The sequence below is a fragment of the Rhineura floridana genome, chromosome 4 (genome assembly GCF_030035675.1).
Source record: "Rhineura floridana isolate rRhiFlo1 chromosome 4, rRhiFlo1.hap2, whole genome shotgun sequence".
NCBI classification, from domain to species: Eukaryota; Metazoa; Chordata; class Lepidosauria; order Squamata; family Rhineuridae; genus Rhineura; species Rhineura floridana.
In genome coordinates this window covers 75,642,754-75,661,438 of record NC_084483.1, presented here as the reverse complement: position 1 = coordinate 75,661,438, position 18,685 = coordinate 75,642,754, and the positions used below count along the sequence as shown (strand labels likewise).

At 41.2% G+C, this 18,685-nt stretch overlaps 1 protein-coding gene across 1 annotated transcript in view; it reads right to left on the bottom strand.

Annotated features, from left to right (window-relative positions):
* Positions 1 to 13,233, bottom strand: part of UFL1 (UFM1 specific ligase 1) — a 51,205-nt gene extending 37,972 nt beyond the window's left edge. Inside the window, exons 1-5 of the mRNA XM_061623377.1 lie at positions 13,056 to 13,233; positions 11,125 to 11,270; positions 3,804 to 3,832; positions 3,008 to 3,105; positions 1,802 to 1,916 (exon numbers count right to left, since the gene is read on the bottom strand). Of these exons, the coding sequence (XP_061479361.1) occupies positions 1,802 to 1,916; positions 3,008 to 3,105; positions 3,804 to 3,832; positions 11,125 to 11,270; positions 13,056 to 13,132 (465 nt within the window). The 5' untranslated portion in view covers positions 13,133 to 13,233. The remainder of the gene's footprint in view (positions 1 to 1,801; positions 1,917 to 3,007; positions 3,106 to 3,803; positions 3,833 to 11,124; positions 11,271 to 13,055) is intronic.
* Between the last annotated feature and the right edge of the window lie 5,452 nt (positions 13,234 to 18,685).

Genomic DNA, 18,685 nt, shown 5'->3' with positions numbered 1-18,685 from the left:
TTTATATTTTGAAGGGTTGCTGTTTACAACAGGCATATAATATATGCATACGAATTCAGCCTTGAGGCAATGTTAGACTACCACCAACAATTCATCCCCCATTGCTTGTAAGTACAGATACTAGATCCCTCTTCAGAATTTGAATCCTCATAGGACATTTAAACTCATGTAGAGTCTTACATTCCTGTTCATTATCACAGGGCTTGAGAAATTTCTGAAGAACGGAAGACATCGTAGCACTAGGATTAAGTTTGCCAATGGGCAGCTGATAGAAGCCTCCATCTTCTACAGTCCCATTGGAACATTCTGAAAAATATTCCATTGCTTCAAGACTGACGTGTGTGTCAAAATTTGTGCAAGCTGGAAGCAATCATTCACCTGAAACTTTGGTGTGCTTTGCCCCATCTCTGTTACAGAATGATAAAGACTTAATGGAAACAGATTTCTACTTCTTTGGTCTGTATTATACCGGGGCTGCATTTTATTTATTTTAAAATATTTTTATCCTGCCTTTACTCAGAAAGACTTCACCTTAGGCAGCTAACAATCAAAATAATATACTATCAAAAAACTTAAAAGCAGCAGAGGTTAAACCAAGAATGAAAAGGCATAAAATAAAATAATTAAAATAGCTTCCAACAAAGCCTTCCTAAAAAATGTCATTTAAGAGATAGCAAGGTGGGCTTTCCTTGGAATGGAGCTCCAAAGCTTGGGCACAGCTCCTGAGAAGACCCTTGCCATGGTCTCAACCAGATGTATTTTGGGGGTTGTTGGAGACACCCAATAGGACTCTGTAGATGATCTTAATAAGCTTTGTACACAACCCTGAAATCTCACATGATAAAGGGTGGTATACAAATGTTTCAAATTAAAAATTAACAAACCATTCTCCAAACCAAACCTTCTAATATTATTTCTCTATTTCAGAGCCATCTCCTTGTATCAGCTTGCAGCAGGAAATTTTGTGAAATTAGAGGGTGGGGACAGGAAAAAATCCTTGAAGTGCTGCTGCCTTTCTGATGATGGTGTGGCATGGAAATACCTGCACTGGTATTTTTTTATTTTTTGAAAACATGATGACCTGAAGGCAGTAATCAAAATCCACCATTCTTATAAAGAAATCAGTGTTATAGTGAATGATCAAAGCAGAGTAAAAGCAAGTAATGTGGTTAATTGTTCATTCAATTCTGAAGTACAATTAAGGTTCTTACAGAAAAATATCAAGACCTTTAGAGCAGGAATATTTGAAAGTGTACCACCATCAGATCACACACAATTACATTACTCAGTATTACATATATACTACTGACATGTACTTGCTATCATGTAAGTGAGACCTGTTGTAACCCAACTTGCTTCTTAATTTACTTTCCTTGTACATCAGTTTAGGAATATGCATTTTTCCTTACCTGTCTGAAAACCACCACATCAGGGAATCAGCAAGTCTTTTCAAAGTTCTGTGCTAAAGCAATGACTATTACCCTACATGGATCCAAAAATTATTTCAGCCTATTTCTAATGAAGCAGGAGACCAGATAGGTGTTTATTTTTATACTTGAAAGGCACTGCTTTACTTCTCTATATTAGGCACAACAGCTGCCAGGAAATTAGATTCAATATTGCAGTTACAGTTTTAAAAGGATAAGCAAATTAAACCTTGTTATCAAGCATTAAAATAAAGCAATGTTGTCAAATTTGGATCACCATTTAGGACATATGATGCTGGAAAAAAATATAACAACTACAGGAGGCGAAATATCATGTGCTTTAGTGAAAAGTTGGCCATTTTCATATTAATTACCTGCTTCAAGAAATCTCCTGGAAGGTCATATGCCTTGCACAAGTCTGATATTTTCACTTGGCCAGATTCCTGTAACTTGTCATTTGTTTCTTCTGCTATCTGATCTAGATAACTCCTAAAATGAAACAAAAATAAATATTAGTATAAAATTCCAAATTTGCCCTGTATTTCATAGCAATATTTGCTTTTAGTAATCATATATAATAGTACTATATGAGAGCCTTAATTGTATGTTGCTTCTACAATAAACCTTGTAGATGTGATGAATTTGCCTCTCTCAGAAGTTACTAATATACCCATCTCCTCTGAACCTCATTTCTGGAGCTCAGAGTTCATAGATTGATTTTGGCTTTTAAATTAGACTGCAACCATATTTGATATCACAGCCAAATTATGGTAAGTAGTCCGTGTCATCAATAGAGCATTGCGTAAGTATGAGACATAAGTCAAGATATAAGCTGGTTATATTTAGAGATAGGTTATTTTACCCACTGTTCATAAACTCAAGTACAATTCCTTCCACCAAACATGAAAAATAAGACCGTAAGATCAGCCCTACCGGATGAGGCCAAAGGCTCATCTACTCCAGCATCCTGTTCTCAGAGCAGCCACCCAGATGCCTATGAGAAGCCTGCAAGCACGACCTGTGTGCAACAGTGCTCTCCTCACTTGTGATTCCCAACAACTGGTTCTTAAAGGTGATACAGACTACAATAGTAGTAAGAGTTCCTGGCACTTTGTCTGTGTCTCTCTCTCAAATGATTCAGAAGGCAGACTACTTATATACTGGGCATAAAAGGGACACAAAGTTCCTATCTTCTGTGATTTCTAGTGTTTCTTCTCTGAAGTATATGAATCATACCATGTGACATGAGTCTATTGTATATTTTTGGGTTTTTCTCACACAAAGGATAACAAGGACTACAAGACAATCCATTTCTCTTATGTCTTAACAGGAATGAGGAAGATTTAAATGCTTTACCTTCAATTAGGGAGCTTAAAATAATATTCTGGAACAGTGGATCTCAGACTTTTATGGGAGTTCAACCACTCAGCTTGTGTAAAAGCTGTTGAATTCAGTGTCCAAGAATGCATTCTCAGTCATAATTCATAATTATTGGTCTCCATTACCCCATTCTGCATTCATCGTATTTAAAAGCCTGTTATGCATTTGTACTGTATTTAATTACCCTTGAAAGAACTCACTCATCTATAAGTTGTCCCAGTACTAGTTGAATTGTTCGGTCTGATTTGACAATGTCATTAGCTCGGTTTTCAATATGGAGCAGATCTACATTTACTACCTATGGGGGGAAAACAAGTTAGTATCTAGAATTCAAATCTATTCTCTGCTGTTAAAATAATATACACTTTCCAATTCACAAATTATTATATACCAGCTACTTTTCAATAATTCCAATACACTAACTATATCTTAACTGAAAAAGAAATTTTAATATTAAAAAAGAAAATAGCAATCGAGACAAGTTAACACACAAAGTAACATTTTAGTAAATGTCTAATCATTATGAAAAGGTTCAATTTACCTGAAATCTTTGGAGAGAAAAAGGTTAGGACGAATGAAATATTAATTAATATGCTCAGTGCTCAGTCATTGTTATTTATACATACTGTGACATTTAAAAAGCCCAACTTTCTTGATAGGTTAAAACAGACTTCCAGAACTTAAAACAATGTGATGGATACTTTCAAGATGACTAAAGATACCTGACTGTAAAATTACAAAGAATGAGAGCAACATAATGGAACCTACAGTTAGTAATAATAAAATACAGGCTAGCATAAGTGTTTATACTCTATTCTGTAAGTAAGGTTTCTATCCTGTACCCATTTACCTGGCAGTAAGCCTCACTGAAAACAATGAGACTACTTCTGAGTAGCCATATATCAGATTGCACTATAAATTAGACAACCATTAAAAAATTGTACACTTCAAATGGATCCAATTAAGAAGAGATAATATGTTTATATTTAAAATTACCTGTTGCAAGTCAACAATGTTTACACGACCTGTGACAAAATGAAGAATATATTAACAAAGCATAATACAGAAGTAGTCATAGACACAGGAAGTACATTTTAATTTACTATTTATTAGTTATCCTTAACATCCTGATCTGAAGTTTTCTTAAGCATATTATCTTGGAACTAACCCTATTCGTTCAATGGGATTCACTAATGAAGTGTGCTTAAAACGTCTTTTATACATACTTTTCCTAGTATGATTGCAGGTGCCTGTGCATTTCTTGCATATTGGTCCAAGAATATATAAAGGCATCTTCATGGAAGGAATCTATGCCATTTGTGCAGAAATCTTTATATATTCCTGGACCAGCATGATATTAATTGCAAAGGCTGCAGCAGCAACATCTGGAATGGAAAGATACCTTCCATGCACACTGCCACTGCAATTTACATCAGTGGAGGGATGCATCTCAGAAAAGGTCTCTACGTGAAGTGAATTTGGAAGTCCGTGTGAGGCGTCCTTCCCTGGCTCTCCCTGTCAGGTTCCTACCTGCTCGTGGTTACTGCCTGTCTCTAGGCACCACCAGGGACTCCACCAGTCCGGACCGCACTCTCTTATGGTTTACCTATCCGCTCTAGCACAGATCTCAACAGATCCCCCTGCTAGGCAACCACCAGTAACGTCCCAATACTAATATTCCCAGAGACTCTGAATACTGGTACTGTTATTCTCTTCACCGCTGCCACCATTTGTTATAGTTCCCCTTCAGCCTTGGTCATTACCTTACCCTCCCTTCTGGTCTGTGAAACCCCAGCCAAGGATCAGGCCTTTGGTAAACCAAATTAAGTATTTATTACAGATAACAAAGCTAACAAGATTAACAAGATTTCTTCTTAAGGCACGTAAGCATATGGTTTTACTCAATACTAATCCGAACTCCACCTCCCTCCTGGTAAACAACTCTCTAAACCCCACCAAGCAATCCACTCAGTTCTCTTCTCCCCCCCCCGATTCCACTCTCACTCTTCCTTTTATACATTCAGCCATTTTAAAAACTCAGCCAATCATCTTGCATTCTACTGCCCATTCACTCCCCCTCCTCTTTCACTCCACTTACCATGTATCTTCTAAAACAACAACACTTACCATATATACATTAATATAGGAACATCACATTTCCCCCCCCTAAACAACAGCAGAGTATTATTCCTGTTCCAGGATTTATACGTCGCGTTAACAAATAAAAGTCTCTATGGGGAAAATGTCTTTCTTGTTCCTCTGTCTGGTCACGTCACTGCAGTCCCAGCCAATTGCCTGGAAAGTCCATCGGCCAGTACATTGTCCTTGCCTTTGATGAACTGGAAGTCCACTTGATAGTCCTGTAGGGCCCAGGACCACCTCTGCAGCATAGTGTTATTGTTTTTCATAGTCTGCAACCATAACAAGGCCCGATGATCCGTAGTCACTGTGAATCTTCGTCCCCACATGTATGGGAGCAACTTGTTCAGTCCCCACACGACCGCTAGGCACTCCTTCTGGACCAACGAATAGTTTTTCTCCCTCGGCGTCAGCTTGCGACTCAGGTACGCCACTGGATGTCTGGAGCCTTCTCTCTCCTGTAGCAAGATGACTCCCAGTGCCAGGTCCGACGCATCTGTAGCCACGATGAATGGTTTCTCATAGTCTGGTGCTATTAATATGGGTCCTTGGCACAAGGCTTGCTTCAGTAGATCAAAAGCCTTCTGACATTCATCCGTCCATACCACACGCTCAGAACACTTCTTCTTTGTTAATTCATGCAAGGGGGTTGCTATTTCCCCAAAATTTCTCACAAACTTCCTATAAAATCCAGCCACACCCAGAAATGCCCTTACTTGTTTTTTGGTTAAGGGGATCGGCCACGCTTGTATTGCCTCCACCTTGCTCCATAAGGGGGTGATTTTCCCACTCCCCACCTTCTAAATAGATTACTTCCTTTAGTCCAAACTGGCATTTCTTAGCTTTTATTGTGAGGCCTGCTTTTCTTAAGGCCTCCAATACTGTTGTCAGGTGTTGGACATGCTCAGGCACCGACTTGCTAAAAATGGCCACGTCATCGATATAGGCCACTGCAAAATCTGACATGCCTCGCAACACAGTATTGATTAGCCTCTGAAATGAACTTGGTGAATTCCTTAGTCCCATGGGTAAGGTCACAAACTCATATAACCCATCTGGTGTACTGAAGGCAGTTTTGGCTCTGGATTGCTCGTCTAGTTCCATTTGCCAAAATCCTTTACAGAGATCTAGTGTAGAGATAATGGTTGCTGCCCCCAATAACTCTAACATTGCGTCTACCCTAGGCATAGGATACGCATCTGGGACAGTAATTTTATTGATTAGCCGATAATCAATGCAAAACCTGGTCGTTCCATCTTTTTTCGGAACCAGGACAATACTTGAGGCCCAGGGACTGATGGATTCCCTGATCACTCCTAATTCCAGCATCTCTTCCACCTCCTTTTTGATCTCATTCAAAACTTTCCCATTTACATGGTACGGAACAGATCTGATTGGGGCATGATCTCCAGTATCAATGGAATGTATAACTATACTGGTTCGGCCAGGTTTGTTGCTAAAGAGATTCCTATAGGTTTTCAAAACTCTCAGAATCTCTTCTTTTATTTCCTCCTTCACCTCCTCTGACCATTCCACTTGATCTACCCCTCCTTTGTCTTTGCTTTCCTGTACCAAATCTGGAAGTTCAGGCCCACTTCCCTCAGGGAATAAGGTAACTTGCAACACCTGTGCATCCCTGGTATGGTAAGGCTTTAACATATTTACATGAACCACTTTGCTTTTGTTTAATTGGTCTGTGGTTATTACATATGTCACTGTGTCAAGCCTTTCTCTGATGGTATATGGTCCTTCCCAGTTAGCCTGTAATTTGTCATGTTTCCTGGGTATGAACGCCATAACCATATCTCCCACATCATACACACGTTCTCTGGCTGTTCTGTCATACCAGTAACATTGCTTCTCCTGTGCTTGACTGAGATTCTCTTTCACCACTTCCATCATTTGTTTCACTGGTTCACATTCATCCTTTCTCTCAGCAGGCATCCACAGTCTATATAAAATCCCATTCTCACACACAACTTGATTCCTCAGTTTGTCAGTGAAAGGAATCTGTTGGGTCAGAGGTTGTTCCTTTATCTGCTTCAAACTTATATCTTGATGCAGCTCTTCCCTGAATTGATCTGCTTCTTCCCCAGAGACCACTTGATACATTTTGTCTCCTTCAGCAGGCCTGCTAGTGGTTGCTATGGTGACCTGAGGCTGGCTAACAGATTCCACCCTGTTTGTTTCAGCCCCCCTTAATATGGCTTCTTTTTCTCTGCCAATTTGCTGTCTGGTCACTACATAGATCTTTCCTTGGGCGCCCATTACATCCCTTCCCAGTATTACTGGTTCTTGTTGCTGGGCATTAATGCCTACTTTATATCGGCCCTCTTGGCCTCTCCAAGTCATATCCACCAGGGCCACAGGCAAACTTTCTGGTTGATCTCTCACTCCTTGGATAGTCACAGTTTCCTGAGGTAATATTACCTCAGATTTTATTAAATCTGGCCTCAGTAATGTCTGAGCGGCACCAGTATCAAGCAATGCCCAATAATTTGCCCCTTGTATACTCACTTCCTCTCTCAGACTTGAATCAAGGTCTGTTACTTCTGTCCAGTTTATCTGGCAGAACTGAACCTTTTTCGCTGTTTCTAAAGCCTTGGGCTCTGTTTTCACTGCCCTTGTCTGAGCAGGATTACTAATGGGGTTGGCAACCTCACATTGAAAACGTAGGTGCCCTGGTCTACCACATTTGTAGCATAATTTCTCCTCACTTTTAGGGTACACAGATCCACTCTGGGGTGTCCTGTGCCCTTCAGATTTTAATGGAGGACTCACTCGCTGTGGTACCACATCCCTTCTGCCAGCACTATATGGTCTGGGTTTAAACTCTCTTGATGTTTTCCCCACCCAGCCAGTTCTATTGGAGGCGAAGTGATCCGCCATCTCTGCGGCCTCCTGCACAGATGTAGGGGAACGGTCTTTGACCAGGAGCCTTATTTCTGGTGGTAACTGATGGTATAATTGATCCAATATCATGAGGTTTTTCACCTCCTCCACAGACTGAGCTTTGGCACTACTCATCCACTTTCCAAATATATCCATCACCTTTGCTCCCAGTTCCACAAAAGACCTCCCTGTCTGTATCTGGCAATTTCTGAAAAGCTTTCTAAAATAATCAGGCCCCAGTCTGAATCTTTTAAACACTGCTTCTTTGAATTCAGCATAGGTGACGGGCCTGTCTGAGGGGAAATATTGGTATACCTCAGCCAATTCCCCTTTAATCAGATTTGATAAATACTGCATGTATTTATCTTCAGGTAGCCCCCACAACTGAGCTGCTTTTTCAAAGGTGCTGAGGTAAATTTGAGGATCTTGACCAGGCTCACAGACAGCAAAGTCCTTTGGAGTAATTTTTATTTTTGCGCCATCTCTGTCCTTTCTTGTTTCATCAGAATGAAACTTATCTCTTTCAAATTTTAACTTTTCTACTTGTAATTCGGCATGCACTGCTCGTTGCTTCTCCCTCTCCTCAAACCCCATTCTCATTCTCTCAGTTTCCATCTTCAACTTCTCAGCTTCCATCCTCAATCTCTAAGCTTCCAACTCTCGCTGTTTATCTTTTTCCTCAGCCTCAAAGACCCGCTGCTTTTCTTTCTCATCAGCCTCCCTCCTCAATCTCTCAGCTTCCAACTCCCTCTGCTTGTCTTTTTCCTCAGCCTCCCATCTTAACTTCTCTCTCAAGTACTCTATATAAGCGGGATTGCTTAAATATCCTCCTGGGGTCTCTTCTCTGACAGGTTGTTTTTGCTGGGCAGTAGCAAATCCTATAAGTGCTACCCTCGATTCATCTACCCCTTTACCCTCGTGAGGTAAATTGAATGTTACGCACTTCTCCACCAGCTCCTCTCTTTTCATTTTTATGTATTCAGCCATGGTGTTTGAGTTCACTCACTCTTTGCCACACACTCTTTGCCAGTCACTCTCACAAGAAATCTTGTTTTGTTATTTCTGTTTGCCACACCACTGTTCTGGATTCTCTAGTATTCGTATCTGGATTCTCTGTTGTTCGTATCCCACCGCTACTGACACCACATGTGATGCGTCCTTCCCTGGCTCTCCCTGTCAGGTTCCTACCTGCTCGTGGTTACTGCCTGTCTCTAGGCACCACCAGGGACTCCACCAGTCCGGACCGCACTCTCTTATGGTTTACCTATCCGCTCTAGCACAGATCTCAACAGATCCCCCTGCTAGGCAACCACCAGTAACGTCCCAATACTAATATTCCCAGAGACTCTGAATACTGGTATTGTTATTCTCTTCACCGCTGCCACCATTTGTTATAGTTCCCCTTCAGCCTTGGTCATTACCTTACCCTCCCTTCTGGTCTGTGAAACCCCAGCCAAGGATCAGGCCTTTGGTAAACCAAATTAAGTATTTATTACAGATAACAAAGCTAACAAGATTAACAAGATTTCTTCTTAAGGCACGTAAGCATATGGTTTTACTCAATACTAATCCGAACTCCACCTCCCTCCTGGTAAACAACTCTCTAAACCCCACCAAGCAATCCACTCAGTTCTCTTCTCCCCCCCCGATTCCACTCTCACTCTTCCTTTTATACATTCAGCCATTTTAAAAACTCAGCCAATCATCTCGCATTCTACTGCCCATTCACTCCCCCTCCTCTTTCACTCCACTTACCATGTATCTTCTAAAACAACAACACTTACCATATATACATTAATATAGGAACATCACAGTCCGCTTGTGGAAAAAGGTGCACACAGGGGCTTATATCAGTTACACTATGTGGAGGTAAACCCAGTGTGGTGTAGTAGTTAGAATGCTGGACTACGATCTGGGACCAGCGTTTGATTCCCCACACAGCCATGGAGCTTAGTGGGTGACCTTGGGCCAGTCACTTCCTCTCAGCCTCAGATGAAGGCAAGGTAAACCACCTCTGAATACCACTTACCATGAAAACCCTATTCATAGGATCGCCATAAGTCAGAATTGACTTGAAGGCAGTACATTTACATTTAATAGAAAGAACAAGATTTCTGGAGATAAAGCCTTCTAATGACAATGCTTTGTTCTTAGACTAAATAAACAGTGGTTATTATAGACAGGAAAATAATCTTTACAATGAAAAATAAAAAAAAACCCAGATCTTTGCCTTCATTCCTGTGTTCAACATGAAAGGGATGCTACAAGTTCTGATACAAACCAATGCTTGCCAGGAAGAAAGCTCCCTCAATTACTCCTTTCCACATATCCTAGGAGTTTAATTATTACCAGGGGTGGCATTTGCTACAGTTCAAAACACAATTCTTATAAACAACGAACAAGAATTCTGTGTACCCATATGTTTTTGTAAGCAAGGCAAATGTAAGCTTCTGAGGAGGGGGAACAATCATTTTATACATGTAAAAGAAATTGTGCTGGAGAAAAGGTTAGCAACCCCCTTCCCCAGTACTGCACTCCTGATCCAAAGTGAGGTCTCTCCCAGATGCTTTTTATTAAAAATGTAAAAGGATGGAATATCCAATCACAGAGGCTGGCTTTTACCTTTCAGATCAAATCAGGCAGCTCTGTAAATACAACTGATTCTCAGTAGTAAACTGACAAAATCCTTAAATTAATTCCACTTAATTTTTCACAATATTGCTATCCAATGCAAACAAGATATGTAACACCCCAGTACACTGTAATCTCATATAAAAACATTCTAGACACTTTTTTGCAGTTTCTTTTAAGTGATAAAGTGGCTATTAAGATTCAGTGACCATTCCACATTCAGCAGTAGCTTGAGAGGTAAGTGGAATGGCATAAAGGCTGCAATCCGATACCTGGAAGTAACCTATTGAACTGAATGGGACTTACTTTTGAGTAGGCATGTATAGGAGTGCACTGTAAAATTACATAATATTGCCACTAGCATTTTGAATAATTAGGAGTGCTGCTTTTGTTTTGCAGAACAATCCCCACTCACTACAATCTTGAAGATTTGTCATCAAGAGTATATTTCTACCGGAAATTTGACTTCGTTGAGCCTATCCACAGTACACAATATTAAATATCATTTTATTATTTATACTGCTAGACTCATGACCCTTAAGTGCCTGAATGAGAAAGATACATGTTTCTATGTTTTATTTTTCAAAAGCAAATTAGCTTTAATGTTTTCTTTTTCTGCAGCTAAACTCTTAAATGTATTTTTTCATGCACTTACCACCACGAACATGAAGTTCATCACGTATCTCTCTGCTAATCTGTGCAGGAGTAATGTACTCCTTTCCATCAAGAGTATGCACCACTTCCAGCTGTTTTTCGGCGATTAACTTAGAAACGATCTCTATGCAATTACGTTCTGACAGTCTGCATACATAAAGAAGAGCCAAAACACCTCATGTGAGATTCTGACAACTTGATTTTAAACAAGTGCTACTAAGATAATCTTGAGACGCTTCAAGACCCAGTTAAGACCTTTGTCTTAACTGAAAATGTCTGCAGAATAAGTAAAGACAAGGGTTTCTGGCCAATCTATGATACAATCAAGTCTTACTGAAAACAGGAAGCAGGAGGATGGATTTCCCCACCTCCCATTCTTACATGTTAAGCAGGGATTCTAATCAATATTAATAAATCTGGGTATGCTACTAATGTCTGTGTTAATTAATTAATTCCTGATTAATTGGTGCAAAACAGGCAAGAATGTCTTAGACTGGGGCTGTGCACTACTTCAATTAACATGTCTGATAGCTTTGTGGAACTTCAAATATACTGAACAGTCTTCTCCAAGCCCTTAAGCATCCAAGGTATTCCCCAAACGTCAAAATGGCAACATGTAGGCACATTCAACACTTGATACTTAATGCAGGTTCTATAAAACTACAGATTTTTTTTCTGCTGTAGCTTATCAGAACTTTAGATGTAATCCTATTGTGTTTTTGGACCATAGCCTTTGATTGCCATTCTAACCATGATGACACATTCTGAGTGACCTCAATGGCTCTCTTTTGCAGCTAAGTGTATTCAAAGTCCATGTTGTGTTTCACGGTCACTAAAACAACTGTCAGCCTGACCACAAACTCACAGATACACTAGACTTCATGGGCTGTCATGGGATTTTAAGTTTTATATTATTATATAAATGAATACAAAACAGTACACAGTAATATATATTCTGAAAATAGCCATAAATGTATGTTGACCTATTTAAGTTCTGCTCTCATATATTACCCATATGTACGTATTTCAGATTATCATCGCAGTCATCAAAGATCCAATACAATTCTTTAAATGATATAGCCTGATCAAATAAACATGTAGGCAAAATTGTGAGATAATGATTTTCAGGCGGCCAGTCACCCTTTGTGTCCTTTCAGAGCAACATGGCAGGTTGACGAGCAAAAAACAAGACATCTTTCAGCACCTTAAAGGTTAACTAATTTATTGTGGCATAAGCTTTCATGGACTACAGCCCACTTCATTAGAAGTAATAATAATAATCTTTATTATTATTATTAGAAGTACGATGAAAGCTTATGCCATAGTCAATTTGTTCACCTTTAAGGAGCTACAAGACCCCTTAGTGCTTTTGCTGCCAAACAAGACTGACGCTGGAGCTTGGCAAATGTTAAAAGACACATGGCCCTTTGACACACTGGCAGCACGTATGGGACGGTGCAACAGCAAGCAAAGCAGATTTCCAGGCCAGATTTTTGCAAGTAAGATTAGGTGTGTTGTTTTTCTCTCTCTTGCTCCTGTCCCTTTGACAGCACCATACGAAACAAAAATCAAGCGGTCGAAGTTTTCCCCACCACTTTATCTCCATACCAGGGAAAGCCTCACCCGCTAGATTTCTTAGGCTGTTGTTTAGCAGAGCAGGTTCAGCAGGACTAACAACGACGGTAACAGGCAGCCCTATTTGAGTGTTACGGTTGCGACTTGAACAGTAGAGACCACCTTTTCTGTTGCGCCGCTTGCATATGCGTTTACGGGACACTGACTAGGGGAGGGAGCGGAGGGGCCGCTTATAGAATTAAAGAGCCTCAAGGAAGAGGGGCGGCGCGCGCGTAGGTAAGGGACCGCGGAAGGCACGAGACTACACTGCGCGAGGGGCTCGCAGGTGGCTCCGCCTCCCTCTCCGCCTCTCCTCACCTCTGCGTCGCCTGAGCGAACTGGGCAGATTGGAACTGTTGGGACAACTTCAAAATCTCTTCCCAGGTAGCCGCCATAGCTGCCCCGGTTCCGAGGAGGGGCGGGGAAAGGGGGAGGAGAGGGAGACGGCGGGCGGCAGAGTGGGAAGAGCAGGGCGTGCCCAGAGGAGATCTTTGCAACTCACACGTCAGCTCAAAAGCCGTTTTCTAGCGACGGGGCGCGACGATGGACAATCACTCTTCACTAGAACGCGATTTTGTTTCGCGGCAGCGCCACCTGCAGGAGGTCACGTTCAGTGCGGCAGTAACAGATGCTGCTGCAGCGGCGGCGCAAGCGGGAAAGGAACAAGCCTCTCTGCTCGGTTAAGAGCCCCTGCAGGAGAGCTGTTCCTTTTGGGATCCGTGTGGCAGAACCGCGACATACGAGACCCGGGAAGGAAGAGGTAGAGGCAATAAAATACCACTGGCCCAAGGTTACCCAGTGAGCTTCATGGCTATGTGGGGATTTGAACCCTGGTCTCCCAGGTTGTAGTCCAACACCTTAACCACTACACCACACTGCCTCTCATAAAATGCCACTAGGTAGTCATTACTGCAATATGCACTGTTGCATTTATCTTTCTGGCTCCTGGCGTTTCCTGGAACATCAAATGCTGTGGCTGTCCATCTAATATATAGTTACTACTGTTGCTTGTCTAACAGTGGATTGGGAATGCTTCTTAAAATAAATTTTTGAAACAATAAAGCTGTAATTATGGTTGACTAGTTTGACCAAAAAAATTGAGACTTTAAAGCGTTCTATGTGCGTGTGGTGTCATGGAAAACTGTGGAAGATACGCATTTTGGTTGGCCAATAATTTCACCGCTTTCCGTGTTCTTGAGTTTGTCAGTGCCGGTCATTTCTTGGAAGGAGTAAGGGACGGGTTAGATTATGCAACCTAACAGAGCTACACATGTGGCTCAGATTTTGTCCTGAGCAGAACATGTCCTATCCTATCTACCGAGGGTGACTGACCTACCTCATCCTGAAGCGTCCTTCCACTCCATAGCGAGATCGCCTTACCGGTTTGAGGTACGCAATTGTCTGAACCAATCTAAATTAACATTTTGCCCATATTTTTCTTGGCTCTATCTGAAAGTACAAGCCATAATATGAAATAGAACCAGATGAGAATTATAAAGCACTTTATATACTGAAAGGGTTCACGGAAAGGATTAATAATAACACAGCACACTATTGTCCCACATTTGTATAATTTCTGTTAGGATTTTCTGTGATAAAAAATGTTCACATATCACCAGGAGACAGCGTCACATACACTGCAGACTACCACTGGTTATATACTGCTTGTTCTATACGAAATATAATCATTAGTATTCATTTATTATTCATCTGATTTATATCCTGGCTTTCCTCCAAGATGCCCTGCATGGTTCTTTCCTCTCATTATATCCTCACAACAACCCTTCACAGCTGACCAGGAATCTGAACTAACTCTCCATTCTAAAGTTGCTTCCAGACAACCTGTTTACTGAGCATTAATCCTGATTTGCTGGCCCTGTATATTGGGAAGGAGGTTATATGATGTCCACTGTTTCTGATATGTTTGCAGAGAGCTTATACAACATTATATCAAGCAATTGTTATCGCACTTTCCAGCACATTCCTTGTCACTTTCCTTACTACAAAAAAATCTAGTAGGACGGGGGAGAGAAGAGATTTGTTGTACAAGAGCACCGAGCCCACTTTAATTGCATAATGTGAATCTGCTGGTAAGCAATTGAATTCCACCTGCAAAACAGCAACAATCTGGAAATGGCCCTAGTCCACTGAGAGTGGTTCTCAATGGCTTCAGTTAAAACAAAGATATTAATTGTTCGCATAAATATACTTTTGGCCATTCTGTTCTTGTAATCCCCTCCTGAACCTTCAAGACTAAGGCAGAGCCAGTCTGAAAAGCTTGTAAATGAATTGTTAATACCAGAAGTAACACCAATAGCAATTAATTGGTAGCAACTTGTATGGTGGTATCTAGGACAGGTGTCATCAGCTGGCATCCTTGAGCAACTGCCAGTGGGCTATCAGCTTGCAGCGCCTACTGCAGATACCTGTTCCAGACACCCTCTCCATATTTGTTTTGTATGGCTCAGCAGTGCACGGCATTTGGATCTAGACACCCTTAAATTTCCCACAGATCCCCAACCTAATGTCATTCTGGGTCATTGTGAGAAATTAAGAGGGTGGCTGCTTGGAGCACTGCCACCACAATTAGGTAACCTGTTAAGGGCCCACTGAGAGAATACAGGCCACCTGAGAACATTGCCCAGAGCCCTGTCATACCTAGAGCCAGCCCTTGTGATGTCAACACTGATTACATGCAAGCTTTTTTTTAACTGTGAAAATTATCTTGAGTGATCATTATTGTAACTGTCTACTGCTAGTAATGACAGTATTGCTTTTGGTTAGTCATGACGAGATGAGTTTAGAACCTGGAAGCTACTCCACAAGAGGGCCATTTACTACAACAAATGAACATGTATATTCTGTGCTGGGTGTAGAAAAAAGAGGCTGATACATTTTTATGAGTACTGAGTTGTGTGGGATAGATAAATAGATATGTCTCTTTGTCATTTGGTCACACTGACCTCCAGTTATATGTGTGCTCTTTGGATTCATCCACACCAGTAGTGTCCATACCATCCAACTAGTAGACAGAACAGCCACCTTACCTCTTTCAATGACTTCCTGGCAAACTGGTCTCTCTCAGGGCTCTGCAGCTGCCCTGCCTCAAGCTAAGGCACACTGAAGCTCCAGACAGGCAGGGCAGGTGGCCTGGGATCACAGGGCAAAGCAACCACAGCAAACAAGGATCTGCAGCTGCAATGTGCACACCTGGCACACCCAGAGTTCTAAGCAGAGTAGAAATTACTTGGTGAAGCTTGCCCTAAGACAGGCTTGGAGATCCACCCATATGCAGACTGAATGGTGCTCATGGAGATTTTCAATCTGGCTTGTGGCCCTCTCTGTTGGCCCCACCCACTCCCGCGGCCCCACCCACTCCCGCTGCCCCACAGCATTTCCACTTCTCACACACACTGTTCTTGCCCTACCAGCTTACTTTCCTCGTGTACCAGGTTGGGAGAAAGAGAAGCCTCTTCTTCCTCACCCACTCAGGAAAGCAAGCAAGCAAGCTGCCAGTAGAGGAACAGATCACTCTGTTCCTGTCCTAACAGCTCACTTTCCTTCTGTGCTGGACTGGGATAAAGAGAAGCCTCTTTTTTTCTGTACCCTGCACAGAAGGAAAGATGAATGGAAAGAAAGCATGTGAATGGGAGAAAGGAAAGGGTGCCTATGAGGGTGGATGGGGGTGAAAGAGAAGGAGACAGAAAGAAAAGAAGTTGGCATAGGGAGAAGAGGGGTGTGTATTGCCAAAGGGCAATGGTTCATTGTGAATTTGGAGGCAGTGACCACACAGATGGGGTGAAAGTTAAAGATTTTATTTAACTACTAAAGAAAGCATATACAAAAGGAAAGATGATTATAAATCTTATGTCCCTGTTGCTGCCTGGGAACCTTCAAACTGACAGGGGATGGACCCCTGTAGCTAGAGCTAGCAGATACAATACATAGCACCGCCCTGGGATTTCTCTGATCTATACTGAGTTCCAATATTGTAAGGTTTTGCAGGGCATTATATACCATTAAATGCTAATTAATCACACCTGCTATTTGGTTTATACATCAGTACTTGTGACAGTGTTAACATTTACAAGGTCATGACAGCACTTTACTTTATGGCGAGCAGCCAAGATACATAACTGACCAGCTGTTCCCCCCTTGTACAAGTACCAGCTGAACACTGTGGTGTAATAGTAAGCTTATCTCTTTGAAAGAGACAAATGATCAACATTCCCAGGCTCTGCTCAGTGGTGCTATTTCCACCCCTGTAACTACTATTTTAGAGAATAATGACTATTTTACAGAATAATAAAAAATTACCCATTGCAGGACTTTGGCCCAAAGGAATCTTTAGGCATGAAAGGAGCAAGTGTGGTTCTCCAATACCTACACTTCTCAATGAACACACCCTTCTCCCGCTAGCACATGGTTTCACTGCCGACTTTTGGCTTTGCCACACACACCCCACCAGTGATATGCACCCCCAACCACTTTCCCCCAAAGGAATGCGGTTCTCAACTTTTAAAAGGGCCCTCATGCCCTTGGGGGAGAGGTTCTTTGGTGCAGTCTGTTGGGAGGATGGGGAGATCTTTTCATGTTCAATCCAAGTTACCCAAGCTCTTCCTACCCAGACCCCTTCTTGACCTGGAACTAAAACTGAGTTGGTGGCAATGGGCAAGTTCTTCTTCCTCTCTCACATTTTTCTAAGGATAACTCCTCAGAGTGAGACAGAGTGAGGGGAGACAGGGTGAACCATTTTTCAGTTTTGATGAACTACAGCCAGCAATATAAATGAATTGTTTATTGTGTTCCTATTCCATTTTAAAGTGACTTTTCAAGCTTTGCGGGCAATAAAGATCACAAAAACAATTTTGTCTCATTATACAGATTCATCGAGGGTAAACAGTGGCAGATAGTGGATTGATATTTTAAAAAGTCACTATGTCAGTATTGTAACATTGATTGATGATTGTTCGCAAAAAAATACAATGAACGCAGGTTTACCATATATTATACATTTCACCACTGTACGATATTGATTCACTCTGGGAAAGGCATTTGCCTACCATAATTAGAAACAATTCCAAGGTATAAATTCCAAGGTATTAATGTTGTCAGAATGAATCAATGCTGTAAGTGTGACAAACTATGTTACAAAATATTTAAATATTCACAGGTGTTTGCAGTCACTGATCATTCATATAGGAACAAACACTTTAGTTGATTAACCACGTATAAGTTAATGGAATATGCCAGTTCTATAATTCCTGCTCAGAGGTACTGAGGGACTCCCTGAGATTCATGAGATCAATTTCTGGAGAACTGTATAGCAACACATAAACATTTCATAGTTTTAAAAATAATTTTGACAGGTTTTTTTGTTTCACTCACATTTTAAAGTTCGTTTCTTCTGCATAGACAGGACACTAAGAAGACAGGTTGTGCCCTCCTGTGTCAGATTTGAATACTAGTGAAGATGCTGTGGCTAGTGGCATACTTTGGGCTAAGTGTTGAAAGAAGGCTGACTCCACTTTCTGATATGGATGGGGGGAAATTTATTCAGTTCACATTTTAATGCAAACTCACATAATTTGCACTTCCTGGATCAATGCACAAACCAAAACATTTCACCAGTTGAACCTGAGAGTAAGTCCCACTGATCTCAATGGGATTTACTTCTGAGTAAACATGTATAGGATAGCACTGTAAATCTATTACTTTATTTGGGTAGGAATGAAGGCTGAATGTACTAAAGCATTTCACTAAATACATTTTCATACTTTAATGTTGTGCCAAATTGTCTTTGATCTTGTTTCAGGAAAATGTTGAAATGAAACACGGGTTTACTGAGACTATTTATTTTACCTCATCTGTTGAATACCATGCAGCATCTTTTCAGCAGAGAAAAGATACATTGTTAATGTTCTCAGGCTTTTGCACAGCTTGAAATA